This window comes from Heterocephalus glaber, unplaced genomic scaffold, assembly GCF_053883595.1.
Source record: "Heterocephalus glaber isolate CG9 unplaced genomic scaffold, H.glaber_assembly_v1.0 deba00001610, whole genome shotgun sequence".
NCBI classification, from domain to species: domain Eukaryota; kingdom Metazoa; phylum Chordata; class Mammalia; order Rodentia; family Bathyergidae; genus Heterocephalus; species Heterocephalus glaber.
The window spans coordinates 5,721,125-5,743,006 of NW_028258381.1; the positions used below are offsets into that span (position 1 = coordinate 5,721,125).

Here is a 21,882-nt window from a genome sequence, read left to right on the forward strand (position 1 = left end):
AAAATATTTCAATAGATATTGATAAGGAAATGTAAAAATGAGCAACTTCCACAAAAAGTAGAAAAAGCCCTGAAAGTTGACATCTCACAGGAAGTATAAACCAGTGAAAGGCAGCAACCTTGGCAATCAGGCTACAAAACAGACTTCAGGAAAAATATTCATCTGAATTTGACTGAGATTTTAAAATCTTGTGAAGAAAGTTCTTTCAGAAAAGCATAAATTGTATATACCCCATAGCATTTACTTTTTTTTTTTTCCAATACTGGGAGTCAAACTCAGAACCTTGAGCTCGCCAGGCAGGTGTGGCACCAGTGAGTTAAGTTCCCAGCACCTAGCAGGTACTTTCATAACATATTTTGTTTTGAGAAAATTCATTTTATGTCCTTGATGAGGTAAACTCATAACTGGATGTAGCACACAAAATTTGTAAAATTTCCCAAACAAGTTCACAAAAGAGTTCTCTAACCCTAACCCTGCCCCAGGTGGAGCAAATTTCTGAGGACGTGTAACTGATACTAGCTTTATTTTTAAATTAAACACAAGTTAGAGGAGCAGCCTGTGCTGCGGCTGTGACAGTGGACAGAGATGTCACCCCTCTGGGAACTGAGGGCCCTCTGTGGAGCTTCTCCCACCTGGACTCTCATCCTGGGCCCTCTGTGGGGAGCCCTGTCCCTGGGCCTGGCCTCTGCTTCCCTTCTCTTTTAAAATTTGGGCTCATTTTTGAATTATGAAAATATTCAAAGAAAAATATTTTGGTATTATTATTTTTTTATTCAGGAAAAATACTAATTTTGTTCTTCCCTTTTAGAAAAAAAGAACTTCTCCATGCCTAATGCTTACAGTCCTCTCATACCCTGCTCTCTTGTTGTACATTTGATTTGGTGTCTGACTTGTGAAGAGCTGTGCGTGTTAGTTTACAGAGTGCCCTGGGCACTGTCTTTCACCACACCCAGTGCCCAAACGGCCATTCCCTCATATTTTCTAATATTGCGCAAATCAATGAAAGAAAGCAAAATACTTTCAGAGGCAAACAGTCCTGGTTTATGTGGCTCATTCAAGAATAATGGCGGATTATTCTTCATATTGCTTTTATATTGCACATGGACTGCAGCTTGAGATTGAAATACATAGGTTTCTCTCCTTTTCCTCCCTGGTTTTCATATATTCCTGAATTAAGACACTTGAAATCTATGATCATGAAATCCACTAGATAATAAGCATCTTATGAAGTGCTACTTACTTTTGTTACTTCCTCAAAGACACCCAGAGGCGTGTAGTTCATTGACTAAGGCTGGTTCCGCACATTGCTACTCTGGCTTGGAGTGAGACCAGGAGCTTCAAGAAGCCCCCCTTGAAGACAGTGCAGACTCCCTACACTAGGCTTGTCTTGGGGTGCACAGGTGAAGGTGCCCACCACTGAGGAGGGCCTGGGGCCCACAGTCCTAGGCTGTGGAATGAGCCACTGCTTTGGGCAAAGCTTTGAGTTTCTTCTCCCAGGAATCTAGGAAGGGAAACCAGGTGGGCACAATGCTGTCTGTCCTGAGTTTTAGAAAATCTGAAACCACACAGCTTCCCCTGTACCTGTTGGTTCTCTCACCTGCTGGCCCTCTGGCATCTTTTCAGTCAGTCCTCTGACAGAGCATGGTACATGCAGGGGCATTCGTGGGCCCACTGCATGCCCATGCTCCGCTGCACTGTCCCCCATGCATTCAAGCACAACTGTCATCTCCACTCCTAGGGGCTTGCACCTGGTAGTGGGGACAGGGGTCTGGAGTCGGGCTGCACATGCAGAGCTGGGCTGGTGACCTGAGCCCTGGGGTGTGAGGCAATGACCAGTTGCCTCCTCAGTCCTCCCACCTGGCCTCTGCTCCAGGCCAGGACCAGGGAGCCCTGCTGAGCAGGGAACCTCATATAATAGATATTCCTTGGCTCCTTGGCAGGAGGACCAGGGGTTGCAGAGGGAGATCCCACAGCTGGGAAGAGGGTCACATCCTCTGTGACCTTGAACAACCCCGCCACGGTCCTCTTCTGTCTCTTCACCCCTGCTGGCTGCTCTCCCTGGCTGGAGCCCATTCCTCCATCTTCCTCAGATCCAGTTAGTTCCAGGGCTGCAAATACGATGGTGGGGGAGGCCCCACACTCACCAACCAGTTACCCCTGTGGGCCTCAGTCTCTTCCTCTGGGGAACAGTGGTGCCCAGACTGTGGGCTGTTGTGAGTGAAGGTGGCTGGAGCAGCGAGTGGCTCCCGCTGAGCGTGGACACATGCCGCTGGGGGTCCCCACACTGGACGTCACTAGAGAGCTCTCAGTGCAGTGCTGTCTCCTGGATTGGATTGGACAGGACTAGACTCCCTAAGGCTGTTCCCCTAGGCTACTTATTCCATGGCACATGATGGATATGTGCTGCCTAGGTGAGCGAATCAGTGGAGGAAAGGGGCCAGCAGAGGCCAGGGGACAACCCTCTGCCCAGCCACAACACCCTGCTGCATAGCTGCTCTAGGCTCACCTGGCTTCTTTCTCGTGGATGTATGAGATGCACAGGCAGGGACTCCATATGGCTGGATAGCATACTTTAGGGGAGGCTCCTGTACTGCATTCTGGTCTTTCTGCAGGGTCACCAGTCTGATGCTCCCCACCCTGACATACCTTTAGGAGCTACCACCCTCTCCTGGGGCCACCTTCATGCTGTTTCACTAGAGAAGGAGAGGGCAGAGTCACCTGCACTACTGAGAAGTGGCAGCAGCAAGCAGGGTGCTCCTGAAGGTGGGATGCAGCACTCTCTAGCCTCACTCTTTCTCCCAGCAAAGAGAATGAGACTTCTTGCAGCCCAGGGGCATGATCCAAGAAAGCTCTCAGACTGTGGGTGTCACTGCAGGGCCCTCTGTCCCCATGTTGGCATGCCTTGGAGGGGCCCTTCTTCCCTGGGCAAATGCCCTGCTGGGTTGGCCCATCAGACTCATGCCCTTCTCTGGCACCATGTCTCATGTCCTCCTCGCTTGCTGTTTTAAAGCACACATAGTACCTTTGAAGGGACACATCCTGGAGTGCACCCCTTTTAGCGGAGCACTATGCCCCTCTCCTGGCTATGCCTTGGATTTCCTCCACCCTGCTGGGTGCAACTGGATTTGAACCAAGTGCTGAGAACTTCAGGTATAAAGCCCCCTTGTTCCTCTGTGAACCACACAAGCTTGTCTCATGGTATACCTTCACAGAACAGAAGTGCACACCTTCATTGCTGAAAGCCACTCTTTCCAGTGGCAGCTAAGTGGGATGAGACCTCACAAAGAAGAAATGCATCTCTGGCCTTCAGTTGCTGGTGTGAGGAACATGGTGTAAAATATCTCCCATTCTCAGTCTTCCCCTCTATGAGCAGCCATCCAGCCAGCCTTGGGTCCAGGAACTGTCACTGTCTTGCACATGTCCTGCATGTCTCTCCTGCTCCTAGGCCCTTTTTTGTACCTATAGCCTAGGCCAGTGATGGAGAACCATTTTCAGAGTTTTCAGTGATAACACGGGTGCCATAGTGGTTAGGCATCACTGGCCTAGGCTCCAGACCAGTCCTCTTACAAACCCCAGAGATTTCAGTGGATTCCTATCTCTAGGAAAATGCCATGGAGGAGTAAGAGCTGTGTGCTTGGTTGTGGATCCATGCTGCTTGGGTCTATGCATTTTATGGCAGGGTGGAGAGTGATGTTAGTGGCTTCCAAGACCCTGAGTCCCGCATGTTGCAGAAAGACTGTGGGGCAGGGGTCACTTTGGCCCCAAGCAGGTGGAGGACCAAGGAAAGACACCGGAGGGACCCCCTCCAAAATCCCCATGGTGCAATATTTAGACTATGGGGTCTGTGATGAAGGACATTTGGTGCTTTTGTAAACTTCTTTTTTGCATATTTAGAAGCAGATAGAATTATTTTTGTATAAATTTATTTACATAAATGCTGATTGAATTCAGAGGACTGATGAGCAAGCCACAGTGTTGATTGGCTTAGAAAGGGGGAAGGGTAGAAATTGTTATATGCTGCATTCTGATTGCAGTCTCTAATCAAATTTTAGGTCCACAGTTTATACTACTGTAATCTTAGATTACAAAAATTTATCTTAATGCAATCGAGCAGCTCTTTCATGAGCAAGGGCTGTCTCATTATTATTTACCATATTTATATTTTCCTTACAAATTGAAACCCACATACTAATGTGTAGAAAAATTACTGAAATACTGTCATTTCCAGTCAAAAGAAGGACTTTTTTTGACTCATTGCAGCAACACATGAAACTAAACTGATGAATAAGAAAGTCAAGCTCTTTACAAAAACTGGATTTGTAGAGATGGCACACAGGGAAGAAATGAGAATGGAAGTGCGTTTCTGCCTAAGGCTCCAGCAAGATTTCTTGAAGTCATATTGGCGATCAGGGTGCACTGAGGAGCATCTACAGTAGCTGCAGTTTTCCTCCGTGGATCCTGGTGCCCAGGTCCTTGAACACACGGAATCACTGGTGCATTCCTCAGCATGTCATTATTATGTCAGCAAGACACATAAACATTCTCACAAGTATTCTAAAGCTTTTATCTTTAATATGTACATTGGTCTGCATTTCAGGGTCACATTCAGAATTGAGAAGAACAAATGATACATTTCAAGTTCTGCAATGTTTTTGCTAAGGAGGGTTACCTGGCACTTGTTTTATTACTTTGAGTAGGTGTAATAATGATGCATGAAGAAGGAGTTGATATCTAATGGAGTTCTAGTTCATTGGGAAAGAAGGAATCACACCTCGTATTTGTCATATAAATCTACCAATAACAGGTGCATAACTCTTCTCACAAATTACTTGGTCACAAATTACCTAGAAAATATCCTATATTCCTCTACAAAAATATACTTCTCTATAGCTCAGAATCAATTGAAACTAGGGTTCTTAATTATCTGTAGTTGCACAACTTTTATTATTCCTTTGCCTCAGCTACCAGTAGGAGGTGTATGTTAGGGTGTCCTTGTGACATTTTCCAGCTGTCCCATGCTGGGGTAGTGAGTTTTATATGCTCAAGTGCTTCGCATTAGAAGTAGGAACTGGTCTCTGGGAATTGAGCTCCAACTCAGCAGCCTGTCACTGTGGAGGTCAAGGTCATCTCTGGGTACTGGAAAGCTCGAATAATTTAACTAGAAAGGGACAGAACACTGCTGTTTAACCAAAAAGGAATAAAACAGTTGCCTAGCTTAATCACTGATAACTCTTTGGGAGTCAAAAATAATTTCACTCCTTATTTTCTTCTTTTAGGTTCAGTAAACGAAAAGTTACCCCAACGAGAAGGCACAGGAAAAACAGGTAACTATTTTAAAATGAAATTACATGATGATTTGTAATACCTAATCCAATCTATGCCGTACATAAATTCTCAGATTAAAATGTAATCATATAGTAGTGACAATAATGAATGCCAGAACAGTTGGTTCGTTCTTTTTCCATTCAACAAATATATACAACCTTTATTGTTCTAAGTTACCTGAGAGGTACTGGGCACACACTCTACAAGAAAACCAAGGGTCACCTCAGGGCTTTCTCTGCTTGGCTTGTGTTGGCTGTACTGTGTGTGTGTCATGATCCTCAGTGTTCAGGGACTATGTAAGTGTGTCAGGAACCACTGTGAGTATGTCAGGTTTGACTGACTGGGTCAGGAACCACAATGCATGTGCCCAGGTATACTGCAGATTGTCAGAAATCACTGTAGATGCACCAGGGACAACTCTAGGTGCACCAGGCATGACTGTAGGTGTGTCAGGGATCACTCTTTGTCAGAGACCACATAGGTGTGTCAGGGACCACACAGGTGTGTCAGAATCGATGGTAGGAGTGTCAGGATTCTCTACAGGTGTATCAGGGTCTACTCTAGGTGTGTCAGGGACTACCTGGAGAGTCTGGAGGTCACCTGAGGAGAAGATGGAGCTCCTCATTTTGCCTCTGCCTAGGAATGTCAAATACAGCACTCATGGAGGACCCTAAAGGATGCAGTGCTGGAAGAGGGGTCACTTTCTCCATCTGCAGCAGGCACTTCTGTGGGGTGCGACAGGCAGCCATTTCCCCGTCAGAATCACTGGTGAATCTGAGCTCATCTTTTCGGGGTGGTGACATGTCCATGGTGGCTACCAGGGCAGCCCCTTGTCCTTTCTCTCTGCCCTCTCCTCTGCTGTCACCCTCAGTCCCAAGGACACACTTCCTCTTTCATCTGACATTAATCTTTAAAGTCAGAAATTCTTTTTATGATGACAGAAAATTAGGTTTAGTGCCAACATCTTAGGCATTTTTCTTTTTCCTGATGTGGTTATAGCACAGTAGCAAGGAGAAGTGATGTAAAGACAAAGTGAACTTTATTCCACCCTTTCTTGAATACATTAGAATGCTGGTAGGCACTGTCCTCTCCTGGAGACCGTCTGTGAAAGATCTATGCAGCAGTGAGAAACGCGTGTGAGTCAAGTGTGAACTGGCAGATGGGGAGCACTTGAGGACTTAGGGGAGAGGGTCCTTTCACGGAAAAGGACAGACTTCACCCCGACAAGGGTGCCTAGAAGATAGGGCCAGATGTAATGGGGAGCAGGGGTACCTCCTGGTGCAGGGCAGCAGCCCACGTTCCAGCTAAAGGAATGACAAGCACAACTGGAACACTGGCTCCAGGTTTGCCACTGGGAAGGAAGGAAGGAAAGCTGTGTAGAATACCAGAAAGAGCTTCTTGAATTTGAATCTATAAGATACTGGGGTAGATATATTGAGGATTTTTAGGGAAAAGGAAGTGGTAATGTTCCTGATTAGAAGAATTAATCAAACACTGAAAAGGAGGAGAGACACAAGATCACACTGATAGAGGATTCCTCGTCCTGTTCATTAAGAGGCAGGCTGGGGATTTAGCCCAGTGGTTCCGCCGCCTGCCTTGCAAGCGAGAGGATCCGAGTTCAATCCCTGGTACCAAAAAAAAAAAAAAAAAAAAGAGGCATATGGGGGAATCCCTGAAGAACTTGGGTGTGCAAGAGAAAATGGACTTATGGCTTTGATCTACAGAAGTATTTCTGAGAGAAGGAATACACAAAATTAACCAAAAACATTGGCCTAAAGATTAAATAAAACGAACCATTTAAGAAATTCTAACGGAAGGAAAATGAAACCACGCAGTTGTCTGAGTTTTTGTTTGGCTTCCTTTAGGGCCCAGTCAGTAGCCGCAAAGGGCTTGTGATGCCCATAGGTGGTGCTGTCTTAGGGGCGAGAGGGAGGAGCAGGGTTGAGGAGGAGACCATAGAGGATGGTGGTCGTCTGGAGCAGGGACAGGAGCATGGGAGGGCCTCCTCCCTGAGCCAAGGCTGGCACGCCTGCCAGAGGACAGGGACCATCAGGGCCAAGAGTGGTGACCCGTGTCGACCTCAGCAAACTACACCAGCAATAGCATGCTTGACTGTTGCCTTCCCAAAAGACTGACATATGTCAGTTAAGTGTGTTCTTTTAAAACTTGTAATGTGTTAAATGTGCTTTATGTATGTTCCTTTTTTCACTTATTTTTCTCAGATAACAACATACTTAATAGCAAAATGGTCCCAGTTCAGTTCATTGTTATCTTCAGTATCAGTCCTGGTTATTTCAAATAAGTGATGTTACAATTTTGTCATTATATGGACAACACACGTTTTCCAGACATTGTTCAATGTTAAAGATTTTGTGAAAATTATCTTTGTCTTTCCCCCTAGTAAGCTTCATGGTTATTCTTGGGCTTGGGAAGAGGGCTGTACACAGTTAGCTAGATGCTCCTGGGAGCTGCGCTGGTCCTGCATTTTGATCCTGAAGTCCTTGAGCAGCAGAATAATGTGGGCAGCCAGGGGGAGACCATAGACGGCGCTCTGGGCACCCTGGCTCCTTGACAGTGCTGTCGGTGCTGGAGTGATTGCACAGAATGGGGCCTCTGCAAGGCACTGCCCCCAGCCGCTGTTGGGCCACTTCTGAGGCTCTCAATCCTGGCCTTGGCCAGGGGACCCAAACGTGCTCTTCAGTTAATGAAATGAAGACTGATCATCTGAAGTGCATCCTCCTTAGCTCCCCACACTTCAGCCTCGCATGCGTGTCATCCACATGTGGTGTCCTCTACCTACGTCGTGCGCACTACTGCAACAGTGGAGAGAAAGGGGTCTAAGGAGGAGAGCACAGGTGCTGTTGTCCAGCCCCTGCTCCCCTGGTGCTCCTTTCTACTTAGCAAAAAGGGGAAAAGGAAGGACTGGCTTTAGCTGCCCACCGACCCCTGCCCTTCTCTCCCTTACATACCTAGTGCCCTGAATTCATGACTTTGATGACCTGGAATTTCCTTCCCAGAGTGAGGTGCCCCAGTCATGTTTTGCCATCTTTTTCTCATCTGCCCTACAGCCTGTCCTTGGCTCCAGTGGTTTCTAACCACACTCCATGTCCTGTGTGGGTGCCTGTGTCTACCCTTGAGCAGCATTTTAAAGCAGCAGCCCACCCATTGTCTACTCATGCCTTAGGCCAATCCTGCTCGGAGCCTGTGTTTGCACGGTGTGATTGTTGTGGGTCAATGTGGGGGCTGTGTGGGACTGGCATTCCATCCTGTATGCACACTTACTTAGCTTACTCTCATAATTGTAGTCTTCTTGCAAATCTTTTCCATTCTGAATTCAGATGATGCCGTGGCCCCAGCGCTAGAGACTCAGCCTCAAGGAGATGAAGAAGGTAAGCCCAGGGACTACAGGGGCTTGTGGGCAGAGATAAGGGAGACAGAATCCAATCATCATGGCTGGACACCACTCAGAATAGGCTATAACAAGCCAGGCACACCAAGCAAGATTCTGCATGATCCCATTTATATGCAGAATCTACGAGAAACCCTAGACAAAACTGGAATGCACAGAAAGATAGTAGAAAGGTTTGATTACCATGGAATTGCAGTGGAAATAGGGAGAGGTGGTCAAAGGATTCCAAAGTACACTTAGGCACCAGCAGAGATCCAGTGTGCAGCCTGTAGACTGTAGGTAATAATTGTGTACTGTGTGCTGAACATTTCCTAGCAGAGTCAATTTTAGGTGCTTGTACTGCACACATACACTAACATAGCTTAAGTGAGATGCTGGCTATGTTAATGTTCCTGATTGCAAATTTCACTATGTATCTCAAATACAGACGACCACAGATGGGTGGGATCTGTCCAGTTCTACCTCCATGAGGGCACCTGCTATTCTCCTGATGATTTTAAGTGTTGTCATGTGTTTTCATGTAGCAGAAACTTGTGGGTTGCAATTTTATAATTTGGATAACATAAAATGCATATTTCAAGAGGGTACAATAACTTATACCATTTCCTTGTGCACATTTCACATTTTTATAAGTGGTCATGACAAGGATAGATTTCCTGTTTTATGTTTATTAAATTATCTTAGATATTGGTCAGATTCTTGGGTCAAATGGGATCAGAGTTTGATGAAAAAGTATATGGAATGCATATTACAAATGAACTAAAAGTAAGAATGTAGACTTGTGTCACTCTGCAAATAATAACAGTCCTAACTAATGCCTGGATGGTGGAGAGCATGATGTCACAGGCACTATGCTCAAAATCTGTCTCCAGTGTGGGACACAGAGGAGGAGGTCGCTTGTATAGCAATGGCAGATGGAAATTCAAACCTGGGCTGGTTCAGTCTGTGTTTTCAGGACAGAGTGGTGATGCACACCATAAAGCAATTCACTAAAATGGTGCGCTTCTGGAAAGTTGTGCAAAAATTATATTTTGGATTTCACACTTTGTGTTGAACCTTTAAAAGAGTGAAAATCTGCACATTATGTGAAAAACCAACCAGCTTTACCCTATAAGAATATTACTGTACTTTGAACTGTTTTCTAAAACCCAGTTCTTTTAAAGTGGAACTTTCCAGAGTCAAACAACTTTTAATTTGGATGAAGGAAAAAGTATGTTAAAATATTTGAAGAGGTATATTATTATTTCCTTTTATCTGCCATGTATATAATCATTTTAATTATTTCTTCAAAAAGTTACAACATACAATTTTTTGTTAAATTTTGAGGGTTCATATGATCTACTGAAGTCTTTAACTGAGCAACTGTTGTGTTCATGATGGACTATCTTTCTGCCTTGGTTCACTAGACATTGCCTCACGCTATCCCACCCTTTGGACTGAGCAAGTTAAGAGTCGGCAGAACAAGACAAATAAAAATTCAGGTAAGTGGGGCCTGACATCACTTTGTAAGGAGAGGTTTAGCTCCTGGATTTTACTTCTGCACCTTAAGTGGACAGGGCCCCCTTCTCCTTCAGTATTGATTGTAATTCAATGTATTGAATGTAGTTGAATGTATGGAAAGTAATTCTCCTAACTTGACCGCCAATGTATATTTACAATTTTGGTGTTTTATTAAACTCCCTAAATTCTTCAAAAGATTTCTCTATAGCCAAAGAAACTATAATTTTGGATATAAAAGTGGAAATATTTGTTAATAAGAATTTGTTTTTGACCTAATTTCAGAAATGTCCAAACACTTGATATAGTTTATAATCCTCCAACCTGTGGGTTGTGCTTGCTACAGAGCAGTGTCTGAGGGAACCTTTAACGTGTAAAATCAGCCCTGTGGACATTCTGGCCCTGGGCTTCCTCTTCCCCTTCTTGGGAGGAGCCTGAATACTGCTGGCCTGGAAGGGCATCATCAGGTCCTGTCCTCCAGTCCAAGATCCTTAGCTGCTGAGGGAGCTGAGCAGCCCTGGCCCCAGGTGAGACCTGGCCGGAGGAGGTTGCAGGGATGGCTGGGCCCAGGGTTCTTTCCAAGCATTCTGCCTGCCAGTGCCCCCACCCTCAGCATTTCCAGGCTCCTGTTCACTCTTCCCGGCACCCTCTAGGGTTTTACCACCAGCCACCTATACCTGTGACAGGAAATGTAAGAGGCCTATAGATTTTTATTTTTTTCTTAGAAATGGTTATTATAGTGGATTTCCCTTATTGTATAAAAAGATTAACCTGTGTGCTTGTTTGATAAGCTTTAGAAACTGAGTTTTGATGAGTTTTTTTTTTTTTTACCATGTCTCATCTCTAGTTATCTGATTAGCTTCTGTAGAATAGAGAATAGTGCATGGGCAAAGAGTGAAAACTTTGTAGATTGCAATACAGAACTACTGGTAGCAGTTGAAAGCTTCTCAAGGGAGAAGTGATGTGACAACGTGGAAGCTTAATCTGGAAAGAAACACAGTTATTATATATTCCAACTGACTCAGGAATCTGCTTTCTTTATTCCGTGGGCTCTGTGAGAGCTTTGTCATGTGAGAGAAGTTTGCTTCCGCTTCTCACCTGAGCTCTGTCTCTGGTAGGACCTGGGTGGGCTCTGGAAGGAAAAGGGAGTCTCTGGGGCAGTGACATTAATGGCAGCCACACCTGCCGATAAGAACAGAAGGGACTGCACCTAGAGGGGTGAGCAGCACCAGGCCACCCCTCATCTCCACTCCCTCTTCAGATGTTCTGTGGTGATCCCTGTTGTTTGCAGCCTCCACAGGATGGGGCTGTAACTGCCCTCCAGTGAGAACAGGAGCCCAGTGTGGTGGCCATGGCACTTCCTCCCAGGCTCACAGCAAGGGTGGCTTTGCAGGGAGGGAAGAGTAGAATTGGGCCCATAGGTATCTTGTTGCATTGTTTATTTGACATCCAAAGTTGGCGATGGTGTGTTTCTGTTTTCTTTCTTCTTCAGTGGCTCTTCCAAAGGCTCTGTCTTTCCTTGCAGTCTGAGGGAGGGATGAGCTTTTGCAAACCTCCTGAGGGAGCCCTGTCCTTGCCCTCTTGCTGCAGACCTGGCCACAGCCCCACCTCTGTGACCTCTGGGAACCCTACTGGACACAGGCCTGCCTCCGTGGCCTACTGACCACCTCTGGCTTCTCTGGCCTTTCCATTTGCTGTCTCATGGGCCGGAGAAAACATAGAGGCCCTCACTTGTGTCGGCGGTGGAAATCCTCCCCCTCCTCTTGGAACAAAAAGCTGCCTTCCTCCCTAAGCCATTAAAAACTGCTCTGCTTTTTGTCTGGGGAGACAGCCTTGATGCTCAGGATGCCCTGAAGCTTTATAGGCCCCCCTCAGTGGAAAGATTCTTCTGCCTTATTCAGGGTTGATAATTTTTGTTTTATTGCACATATTAAAATTAGTGCCAAAAGATAATTATCTTTTAATTCTGTTTTAAATCATGTGAAATTGCATTCCTTAGGGAAAAATAATACAAAATATACTTCCTTTTTTCATTTCTAAGCATTTCCTTTTTATTCTGTTTTCAAAATATAATGTTGTAAAAACATCAAAATACCAATTAGATTCTGAAATGATACGATTTTGGTCATTTGAAGAGTTTAACATATTAAACCAAATAGCTTATTTTAAGTGTAGACTGTAAAAAATGTATTATTTGAAAACATTAATTATTCCACTTAATCTTGGTAATTGTACATGGGAGTTCATTTAGTAATATTGCATTATCAGATCAATATTCAGTCAAACTATGGTTAAATAATCCATACACAGAATGTACAGGAAATAGTAATGAAACCAGAAAATTCTATGTGTAATATAAAGCATATATATATATATATATATATAGAGAGAGAGAGAGAGAGAGAGAGAGAGAGAGAGAGAGAGAGAGAGATGAAAATATACCAGCACATAGCCATGCAAAAAAGGGGACTTGACTGCACTCTGAATACAAATGAGGTTCAATTTACCAAATCTCACTGGTTTAGTGAGATCTACTGCAAAAGCTTCCCTTGTAGAGCCATAGCTACAATATAAAAAATAAATAGTGCCTCTAACGCACCAGGCAATTACTCTGGGTTTTATGCGTAATATAATCTAATTGGTAAAATAGCTCTGTGAACTTGGAGGTACTTAATCTCATGGGCAAGTTCAGCTGTCAAGATCCTAACCATGGTGGTGGGGGGGAACCAGGGGACCAGGGCTGGGGCTCAAGGGTAGAAGCTTGTGAATGCCTCCTTCCATGGGTGCTTATCCCTGGGCACTCATGTTTCCCTAGCAGCAGACCTGTCGCCTCATTCAGAGGTGGCATTATGGCAAGTTGCGCTGGGCAGAAACACTGTGGGCCCAGGAATGGGCCCTGGGCATGAGAACCAGGAGAGAGGCAAATTCCGGTCCTCCTTGTCATCTGACTTGGGAAGGCCTGTTAACCACAGGCAGAGATGCAGAGGATGCCATGCACTTTCTGTTCCGAGGGTGTTGGTGATCCCATACCCCAGAATGCTTTTCTGCACTGGAGAGTTCAGCAGATTGAGCAGACTGAAGGTGTTTGTGTCTTCCTCCTGCTGGCTGTCAGGCTAGCTGGAGCCTTTCTGCTAGTAGGAATCATGGTTGCTGTTGCTTAGAGACCCCAGGAGGCCCAGGGAGCACAGAGGTAGGAGGCCCTGGTTGAGGCTTCTCTCATTTTGGGGTCCTGACCCAGGCACAGACCTATGGGTTTCAGCATTCTGTTTTAAGGCGATAAGGATGAGGCCAAACTCAGGCTCATTGCCTCCTCAGTGCCCAGTCACAATGTAGCACTAGAATCCACTTCCTGGTTTGCACATCCAGGATCAGTGCCTGACTGCAGGTCACAAAGACTCCACACATCTTGAGAACCCTCTCTGCATGCCTGTGTTCATTATAACCAGGTGACTATACTGTGGAGAATACACTGTACTAAGTATACTGAGAAGAAATGCATCTGTGGCAATGAAATTCATGGGCCTATCCTAAGGAGTCATTTGATTTAAAGCATAAACTGAGTGAAATGGCTCATTTTACTCTTCTGATTTAAGAGTAGAACTTACTAATAGTATTTCACTGTGATTCTGTGTCTATGACTTCCCCTCAGCTACGTTCAAGACCAAGTGAGAGTTTCTTTGACTCACCAACCATGGAGTCTTTTTGAAAATGACTCACACAGGTAAACTCAAATAGGAATTCTCACCTCACTCATATGGATAGCAGGAGCATTCAGCTAAAGTTGTCTGCTCTAAACAGGTGTCTGCTTATAAATAGCTACTTTCTCCCTCACTGTGAACAATGAACAATTGATGTTAGGTGAATAACAAAGAACTTTACCAGTTCAAACATAGTTTTCCAAACCCATCTTCTCTTCAAATAGGATGAAGTAAATTATCTCTCTTTATTATTAGCCCTTGTAAAGTGCTGACTGGTGAAAGGCATTGGTACAGTTACAAAAGAGAAAATGTGCTGTGAGTTAAAAAATAGTACATTTGCTAAAGAATTTAATTCATTCTCCAGGATTGACATGTATTAAATAATTATTTGTACCTTAATGTGCCTTTGTGTGTATGTGTTTTGTTTTGTTTTGTTTTGTACCAGGGATCGAACTCTGGTCCTTGCACTTGTGAGGTAGGTGGCAAACCACTGAGCTAAAGCTCTGGCCTGCCTTTATGTTTTTAACAGATACTTTTTCTTTACCTTTGTTCATCCTTATAATTATCTTTCCCCTTTGATATCCCTGTATTCCACATAATATTGGCATGAAAGTATTTCTCCATGTTTTTGCTTGAAAATCACATTAGTGACTAAGGCCAGAATCCACTAGGCTGTTGTGGTTTAGATGGAAACACGAACCAATAAGAAGTCATTTAAAAAATTTTAATAGCTTATTCTAAAATATATATGTTTAATAAAATATCTGCATCAACATGGCCTATTTAAATAATGTATAGGTTTTGTGTACTCACAAGTAGACTTGGAGATAATACTAATATTTTCTTAAACTCTTTAGATAATTGAAGAAATATAGAATCTATCATTTTGTGCCTATATCCTGGCCCTAGATATCTTATTGTCAATCTTAGAGGAGGATTGTTTTCAGCAGTCTTCTCTTCATGTAGGAGGAAATGTTAGTTTTCCTTTTTACACTTAAAAAATTGCAAAGCTTTACCTGAACAGTAGGTGAAGGTCCTAGTGATTTGCTTAATACCTCAGTTTGCTTTGCATGTTTATCCTTAGGGTGTTTGTCTGTAGGTACCTACCCAGGGTGCTTGGGTGAGTAGGTCAGACTTGCAGCACACACGCTACACTTAGGAGAATCCAAGATCCAGAGTGTCCTTCCAGTTTGCTCACGTGCCATCCTGCCTGGCAGCATTGGTCTGGGCTCTTCCTCCAGGAGTCACACAGGCATCTTGGGCTGAATTACTTAAGATATTTCTCTGATTCATGTCTACCCTCCCTGTCTAAAAATCACTGCCTTTTATTTATTTCCTGTGTGTGCTTTTTTAGAATTTGTAGAACCGTATTGAAGATTTAGTTGATGCTTAATGAAACACTGGACATGTATGAGTGCCCTGTGGCACTGTCACATTTTTTGGCCACATTTAGATATGTCAGGGTGAAAATTCAGAGTCAGGGCAAATAGAAAGACGGGGCACCCAGCACAGTCAGGGGATCAGATCCTGATTCTGTCAGAGCTGGGCTGTGTGAGGCCAGAGAATTGCCACATCTGACAGAAGATTGCTTCAACTTTTGACATCTTCTCTTGAGGTGTGGAACACCATTTTATCTACTCCTTACACTTGATGTTATAGAGAAACTTTAGCTTTATAAGAAAATTGTAGTCAAAGCAGAGTTCCCCTCATCACCTGGGCCTTCCACAGGTCTGGCAGAGATCTGTGCTTCGTGGGTGTGACATGTGGTGTATTGTTGCAGTCAGCTATCAGTGTCTGCACTATATGATTAAGTAATTACCTGGTTACCACAGGGCTCACTCCATGTTGAACATTCTGAGGTCTCGGCAGATGCATAATATCATGTATCTCCATCACACTGTCACATAGAACACTTTTACTGCCGAAGAAATCCCCTGTGCTGCACCTGTCATTCTTCCCCCAATTCCTGGAAACTACCAGTCCATTCCCCAATTTCACAGTCTGGCCTTCTCCAGAAGGTCATGTAGTTGGAATCCTGTGGTATGCAGTTTTTTTCACTTCATGATGCACATCTATGGCTCCCTTGTGCATCCTCATGACTTGATAGCTGATTTCTTTGTAGTGCTAAGTACTACTCTATTGTCTGGATGTGGTTTATTTACTCACCTTTTGAAGACACCATTGTTGTTTCCAGTTTGGGGCAGTTGTGAAAAAAGCTTCTCTAAATAGTCACAGACATGTTTTTGTAGACATCAGTTTCAACTCATTTATCTAAATACCTAGGGACAGTGTTGATAGATCATATGGGGAGATTACGTCTAGCTTTGCAGGAAACTTTCAAACCATCCCCTCAAGTGTCTGTCTGGTTTTGTGCTCCCAGCAGCAAAGCACGAGAGTTACTGGTCTGCTCATCCTGCCAGCGCTTAGACAGTTTCCATCACCCACACAGGGAGCTGTGGTTTCTTACCACTTTTGCTGAAGTCTCCTAATAACAGATGATGCTGAGTACCTTCTCTTGTGCTAATTGATATCTGTCTATCTTCCTTGGTGAGGCATTTATTCAGCTCTTTTGCTCACTTTTAAATTGAGTCATTTGTTTTCTTATTGTAGAGTTTTAAGTGACCTTTGTCTATTTTGCACCTAAGTCTTTTATCAGATATGTGTTTTGTAACTATTTTCTCCCTGTGTATGACTTACCTTTTTCTTCTGTTAGCTGTGTAACTTTGAGAACATTGATTTTCAGTTATAACAAAGTCTCACTTATCAGTTATTTCTTTCACGGGTCTTTCCTTCTGTGTTGTATCTAAATGTCACCACCACACTCAAAGTCATCTTGATTTTCTTCTGTTTTGTCTCCTCAGAGTGTTACAGTTTTAGGTCTTTGGTCCACTTTGAGTTAATCTCCATGAAAGATATAAGATCTGTGTCTTTGTTATTTTACTTTACTGTTTTATTTGGATGTCCTGTTCTCTAGCACCCATTCATTTGAAGACTATCCTTTCTCCCTTTAATGGCCTTTGTCCATTGTGAAACATCAATGAGCTGTATTTGTGAAGGTCTCTTTCCTGCCTCTGGAATGGCTTTAAAACTTAAGGAGAGTCAGAACTCATCTGTGGGGGCGAGTGACTGAATGGGAATAGATCAAAATGACTAGAATGAAGGATATGGAGAAAGAAACTCTAGGTGAGCTGTGGCACAGGAAGATATCCTTGGTGGAATAGCCAAGGAGCCTGGACAGGGAGCCTTATCCAGTGGCGAGTCTGTTCCCACTGATTTGTAGCCATTGGCTGGCAGGGCCAGTTTCCCACAGCCTGTGGGCCCTGCTTCTGCTCTGTGAAATGCTCCCTCCGAAGGGAATGGAAAACAGAGGTGCTGGGGAGGCTCTGAGGGGTGAGAGTCAGAGCACCTGCAGGGGGTGACGTGGGTCATTTCCAAACCTGGGGCAGGACTGATAATCAGGAAGGAGTCTGAGAAAAAAATGTGAGGACAGAGAGGATTGATGACAGCATAATTGCAGTTACTAAGAAGCATATCTTAAGTATTTTGTCACCAATGGAAAAGCTATCACTGTAATTGTTGACAGGAAAATCTAATCTTTGCTCACATTTCTTGCCATTTTATTTATTTTTTAGAAGCAGTGCATTAAAAAAATCTTGTCTGTTTTCTCTCCATACCTTCATCTTTTTCAAGAGCATGTAGCTTGTGATGTTTTTTGTAATTCACTAAGTGCTACTAAGCTCTACACTTTCTCCTGGGAGGAGAAGTCCACAGCTCTTGTGTACCTTTTGCCACACTAGTGGCCAAAACAAGATGTTGTAACAACTCATTTTTTTGTTGTGTACAGCAGCACAGACCACTCTGACCTCAGTGTTGGCTCTGCCTAGATATTTATGTACCTATGTTTAGAATACCAGTAAGTTTTTCCTTACTGCAATGATTATATCTGTTTATTATAGGAAATATCAGCAAAAAAAAGCCATAAAATAAAATACTCTATAGGTGTATGATCCAGAAATAATTTATGGTGCATGTGCTAGCAAGTGCACCATATCTGCTTATCTGTACCACTACCTATGTCCTCTTTTGCACGTCACAGTATGATGTAAGCATTTTCCATGCCATCAAATTTTTTGATAGACCATTTCTTAAAGTGTGGTTTGTACATAACTATGTCAGGTTATGGAAAAATGTAGTGTCCTGGGGCCCTCTGCTGAATCTTCATCTCAGGAATGAGGCAAAGGGATTTAAAAATACATTCTCCAGATTATTCTTATACACAGAAATATTTGTGAGACATTTTTCTATTTGTGAGTATTATTATTATGGCCTCACTTTAAATGGTTTATAATATATAGTTAACTAAAACAGTGTCTTAAGAGTAGGCTTATGCTGTGTTTAATGTCTTGGTTGTGTGAACAAGTCTATAAGGAATATATTTATTGGCTTAGTTTTCTGCACACCTGTGATTATGTCCAGAAGGTGGGACATAATGGAAGTCCTGGCTGAAGAAGACTCATGCTCAGAGCTTTGGTCTCTCCTTAATGGTTCACTAATCATGTGCTCCTCCCTTCCTGCCATCAGTCCAGTGAAATCAAAAGTCCCCAAACTTATTTCCAGTGACTACCCTGAGTCACATACTCCTTAACCAATCTGTCCCTTGCCAGAGAGGCAAGGTGCTTTCTGGTAGCGCTGGGTCACATGCTGTCCCCAGAGTTGAGTCTGGAGCCTTGGCCTCAGACCCAAAAGACTGACCATGGGAAGGATGAGAGAAGCTGGGGGAAAATACCCAATGCCACTGCAGTCTGTTCTGCACCCTCTGTGGCTTGGACCTGGCTTTGCACTGGGAGGTAAGTAGCTGCAGAAGTGCTGCTGGTGATGGGTGAGGGTCAGGGTGCTCCCTCTAAGGCAGAGCTAGGGGCCCTCAGGCCTGGTCCTTTGGGGACCAGCAAGGAGAGACAGTTGCCTACAATGCATCAGTTGCAGCAGACTGAGAGCACTTCTGGAGCACCAGGTAATGCTCCTGAGAGTGGCTGACAGAAGTTTGTTGAACTGTCCACTGATGCCCTGATATGAGAGGCCAAGCAAAATGTAGGAAAATCTTCACCTGCCAGGTGTCCTGGCTTCTGTTTGACCTGCACATCTTATGAGGTTCCACCCAGCCAGGCCTAGAGCTTGTGTTCCTGCATCCACACCCTGCACACCCCCACACACATGGAAGTTGCCATGGAGAGCACGGGAACCCTTTGCATAAACCTACACCGAATATGGCCTTATTAGGGGCTTCAGGCTGGTGTTTCCTGTGCTGCTGTTGATCTGTGAAAGTTAAATATTTAGAATCTGTCCTACTCAAGCAGTCCTGCCAGATGCCTACTAGGTTTTCTTTTCAACTGGGAAGAGTTTCCAGCTGCACAGGGCACTCAGGTCCTGCAGGACACACAAACTCTATGCTTCGCCTCATCTTCAGGAGCATGTGCTGGGCCTCACATCTCATGACTCTGGGTCTTTCCCCCTTGCCTCAGTTATGGATAGTGATTCTGGCTTTGATTATCATAGTTTTTCTGGGTTTTGAGAGGAGGCCGAAAGTAAATGGAAAATGCCAGAATGTTCCAACATGTCCAGTGTATGTGCAAAATAGTAGAAAAATGCCCCAGCCTTGTGAAGACTTTCAGGATTGCTCCTAGGTGAAGGAGCCACCTCTTGGATGGGCCATCTTGTGCTCAGCTGTCCCAGCAGGAAGCTCTTGAACCCACTTCCCACCCTCCTATGGCCACTCAGCTTCAGGCTGAGACTATGCACAGCATGCTTAGTATCAAGACCATCATAGATCCCAGCTCTGGCTGGGACCATGGAAGTGGGGACATGGCAAATGTGGTCACTGAGCCCAAGACTGTTTGGCTCCTGGCCACATCTGATCCACCCAATCCATCTCTTTCTTTGTGCTGGGCTCCTAGAAGACTGGAAGTGGCAGCACCCTGGGATTGAGGGTTGGACAGTGACCTGCTTCTACCATCACTTGCTGCAGAACCTTTGCTACCCCATCTCTGAAGGAGTCCCCCAGTTCCTGGCTTCTAGGTTGATAGGATTACTGGGGCAAAATGATCATGGGCTTGTCAGCAAAACCTGCTGGTTCCAGAGGACTGGGCTAAGAGGACATGGTAAAGCTTCATGACCTTTCTGAACCCTATATCCTCACTTGTTAAATAGGGGTAGTGAGTAACTTAAGAGCTGAGACTCTAACCAGGTAGCTCTGAGAAAGAACTTAGTGCCTGGCTCACACTATGCCTTCAGGAATTGTAGCAACTGTCCTGAGGGAGGTGGTGAATAGGACGTGTTGAGATGTGCACAGGGCCTTAGAAATATTTGTCTCTTTAAGTCCATAGCATCAGGAGACTGCTGTCCATGATGTCCCAGGTCCTTTCTCTACAATCGCATTTGCACCTGGCTGTCTCTGACCGAAACCTCCTCTATGAATGGGCTCTCTGCATCCTGTAGTTGTCTATCCACACCTACTTGAGGCAGCCCCAGTGCTGTATCTAATTCTCACAGTAAGCTTCAAGCTGGAGCTGCAGTTGTCACTCTAAAAAGGAGGAAACACACTTCCCAGGGCAACCCCAGAGCACAGCACTGGTGAGACACCAAGGCAGGCAAGGTAGTTCCCCAGCCAACCTTGCTGTGACCAAGTTCTGTGCTGGGCAGTGGGCATGGGATCCCGTGTCCACCATTGTGTGAACGTGCAGCTTTTGCTTTTCCTTTTCCTTATCTTAGTTTGCTTTAAGGACCCAATGTCTTCTGTTCCTCCACATGTTCAGTGTAGTATTTGGGAGAAAGGAGACTCCTGGCCCTGCACCTGCTTGCTCGTCAATGTCAATTCCAGTTGTCATCACTGGAGTAGGTAAAACCTCCAGTGTTAATATAGGATTTTTCTAGAAAGTGGAAAATATTCTGATTCTTTTTGTAAGGCATCCAAATATAAAGTCTGACTATTTTACTTAATTTCCTTGAAATGCAATCAGTTTCTTAATTCTACACAAATTTAAAGGAAAAAACAACATGTCTAGAGCAGACTTGTAGGACAATTTTATGTTTTCCTCACTAATCCCCAAAAGTCCTGTGTAAAAACAAAAAGATGATATGATCATGTCCTCGGGAAAGGAGGCGAGGAACAGGGCACCCAGGACCCTAGGAGGCCTCAGCCAGTGGCATGTGTGTGGGCAAAGATGGTGATGGCGCTGGGCGATGTAACCCAGTGAGACCCACTGCCCTTGTGGTGGGGAGGCTGGGCAGTATTCCGGGAGATACAGCAGGGGCATTGCAGAGGCCTCTCAGAAGTAGGCGAGATGAAGCAGGAAGGGATGGGACGAAGGCCACCTTGGAAGCGCTCATACAAAGAGCAATGTTGATTCAACTTCCACTGGTAGAGAACTGTTGGCAAATAGGATCTCAGCAGGGGGGCCGTCTGTAGATGTGGGGGACTCAGGGCTCTAATAACCTCCCACAAATGTTTATCTTTGTTCTGGCTTAGTAGGATGATTTCCATTCCTCCATAAAGGGCCCAAGTCCCATGTTTCAGGAGGGAGACAACTAATATATCAGCAGTGATTTAATTCTGATTCTGCTGCTGTGAGAAATAAACATGTGAAAAAATAAATCAGAATGGACATCTATGGCTTTTATTTTCTTTCTAAATAAACTGAAGCCAGGCATTTTATCCTTTATTTTTTTGAAATATGTGCTTCAATGTGAGCATCTCGCATTTCCTAATTTTCTGTTTTGTAAGTGCTCCCAGAGAAGACTGGTGCTCAGCTAACGGCAGCTGAGGGGCTGGTGGGATCTAGGAGTCTGAGGCCACCTCGATCTCCACCTGAGAGAGTCTGCACTCACACAGAGTTTCCGGCCTCGGTGCCTTCAGCAGGAAGCCAGCCTTGTCTGAGCCTCAGTTTCCTCACTGATGAA

General features: G+C 44.5%; 1 protein-coding gene across 3 annotated transcripts in view; it reads left to right on the forward strand.

Annotated features, from left to right (window-relative positions):
* The window catches only part of Smoc2 (SPARC related modular calcium binding 2), a 148,051-nt gene that overhangs the window by 67,387 nt on the left and 58,782 nt on the right, over nucleotides 1-21,882 (forward strand). For all 3 annotated transcript variants that reach the window (XM_004868837.3, XM_004868836.3, XM_087196010.1), the window contains exons 5-7: nucleotides 5,277-5,324; nucleotides 8,664-8,714; nucleotides 10,141-10,215. In XM_004868837.3, coding sequence (XP_004868894.2) covers nucleotides 5,277-5,324; nucleotides 8,664-8,714; nucleotides 10,141-10,215 — 174 coding nt within the window. The remainder of the gene's footprint in view (nucleotides 1-5,276; nucleotides 5,325-8,663; nucleotides 8,715-10,140; nucleotides 10,216-21,882) is intronic.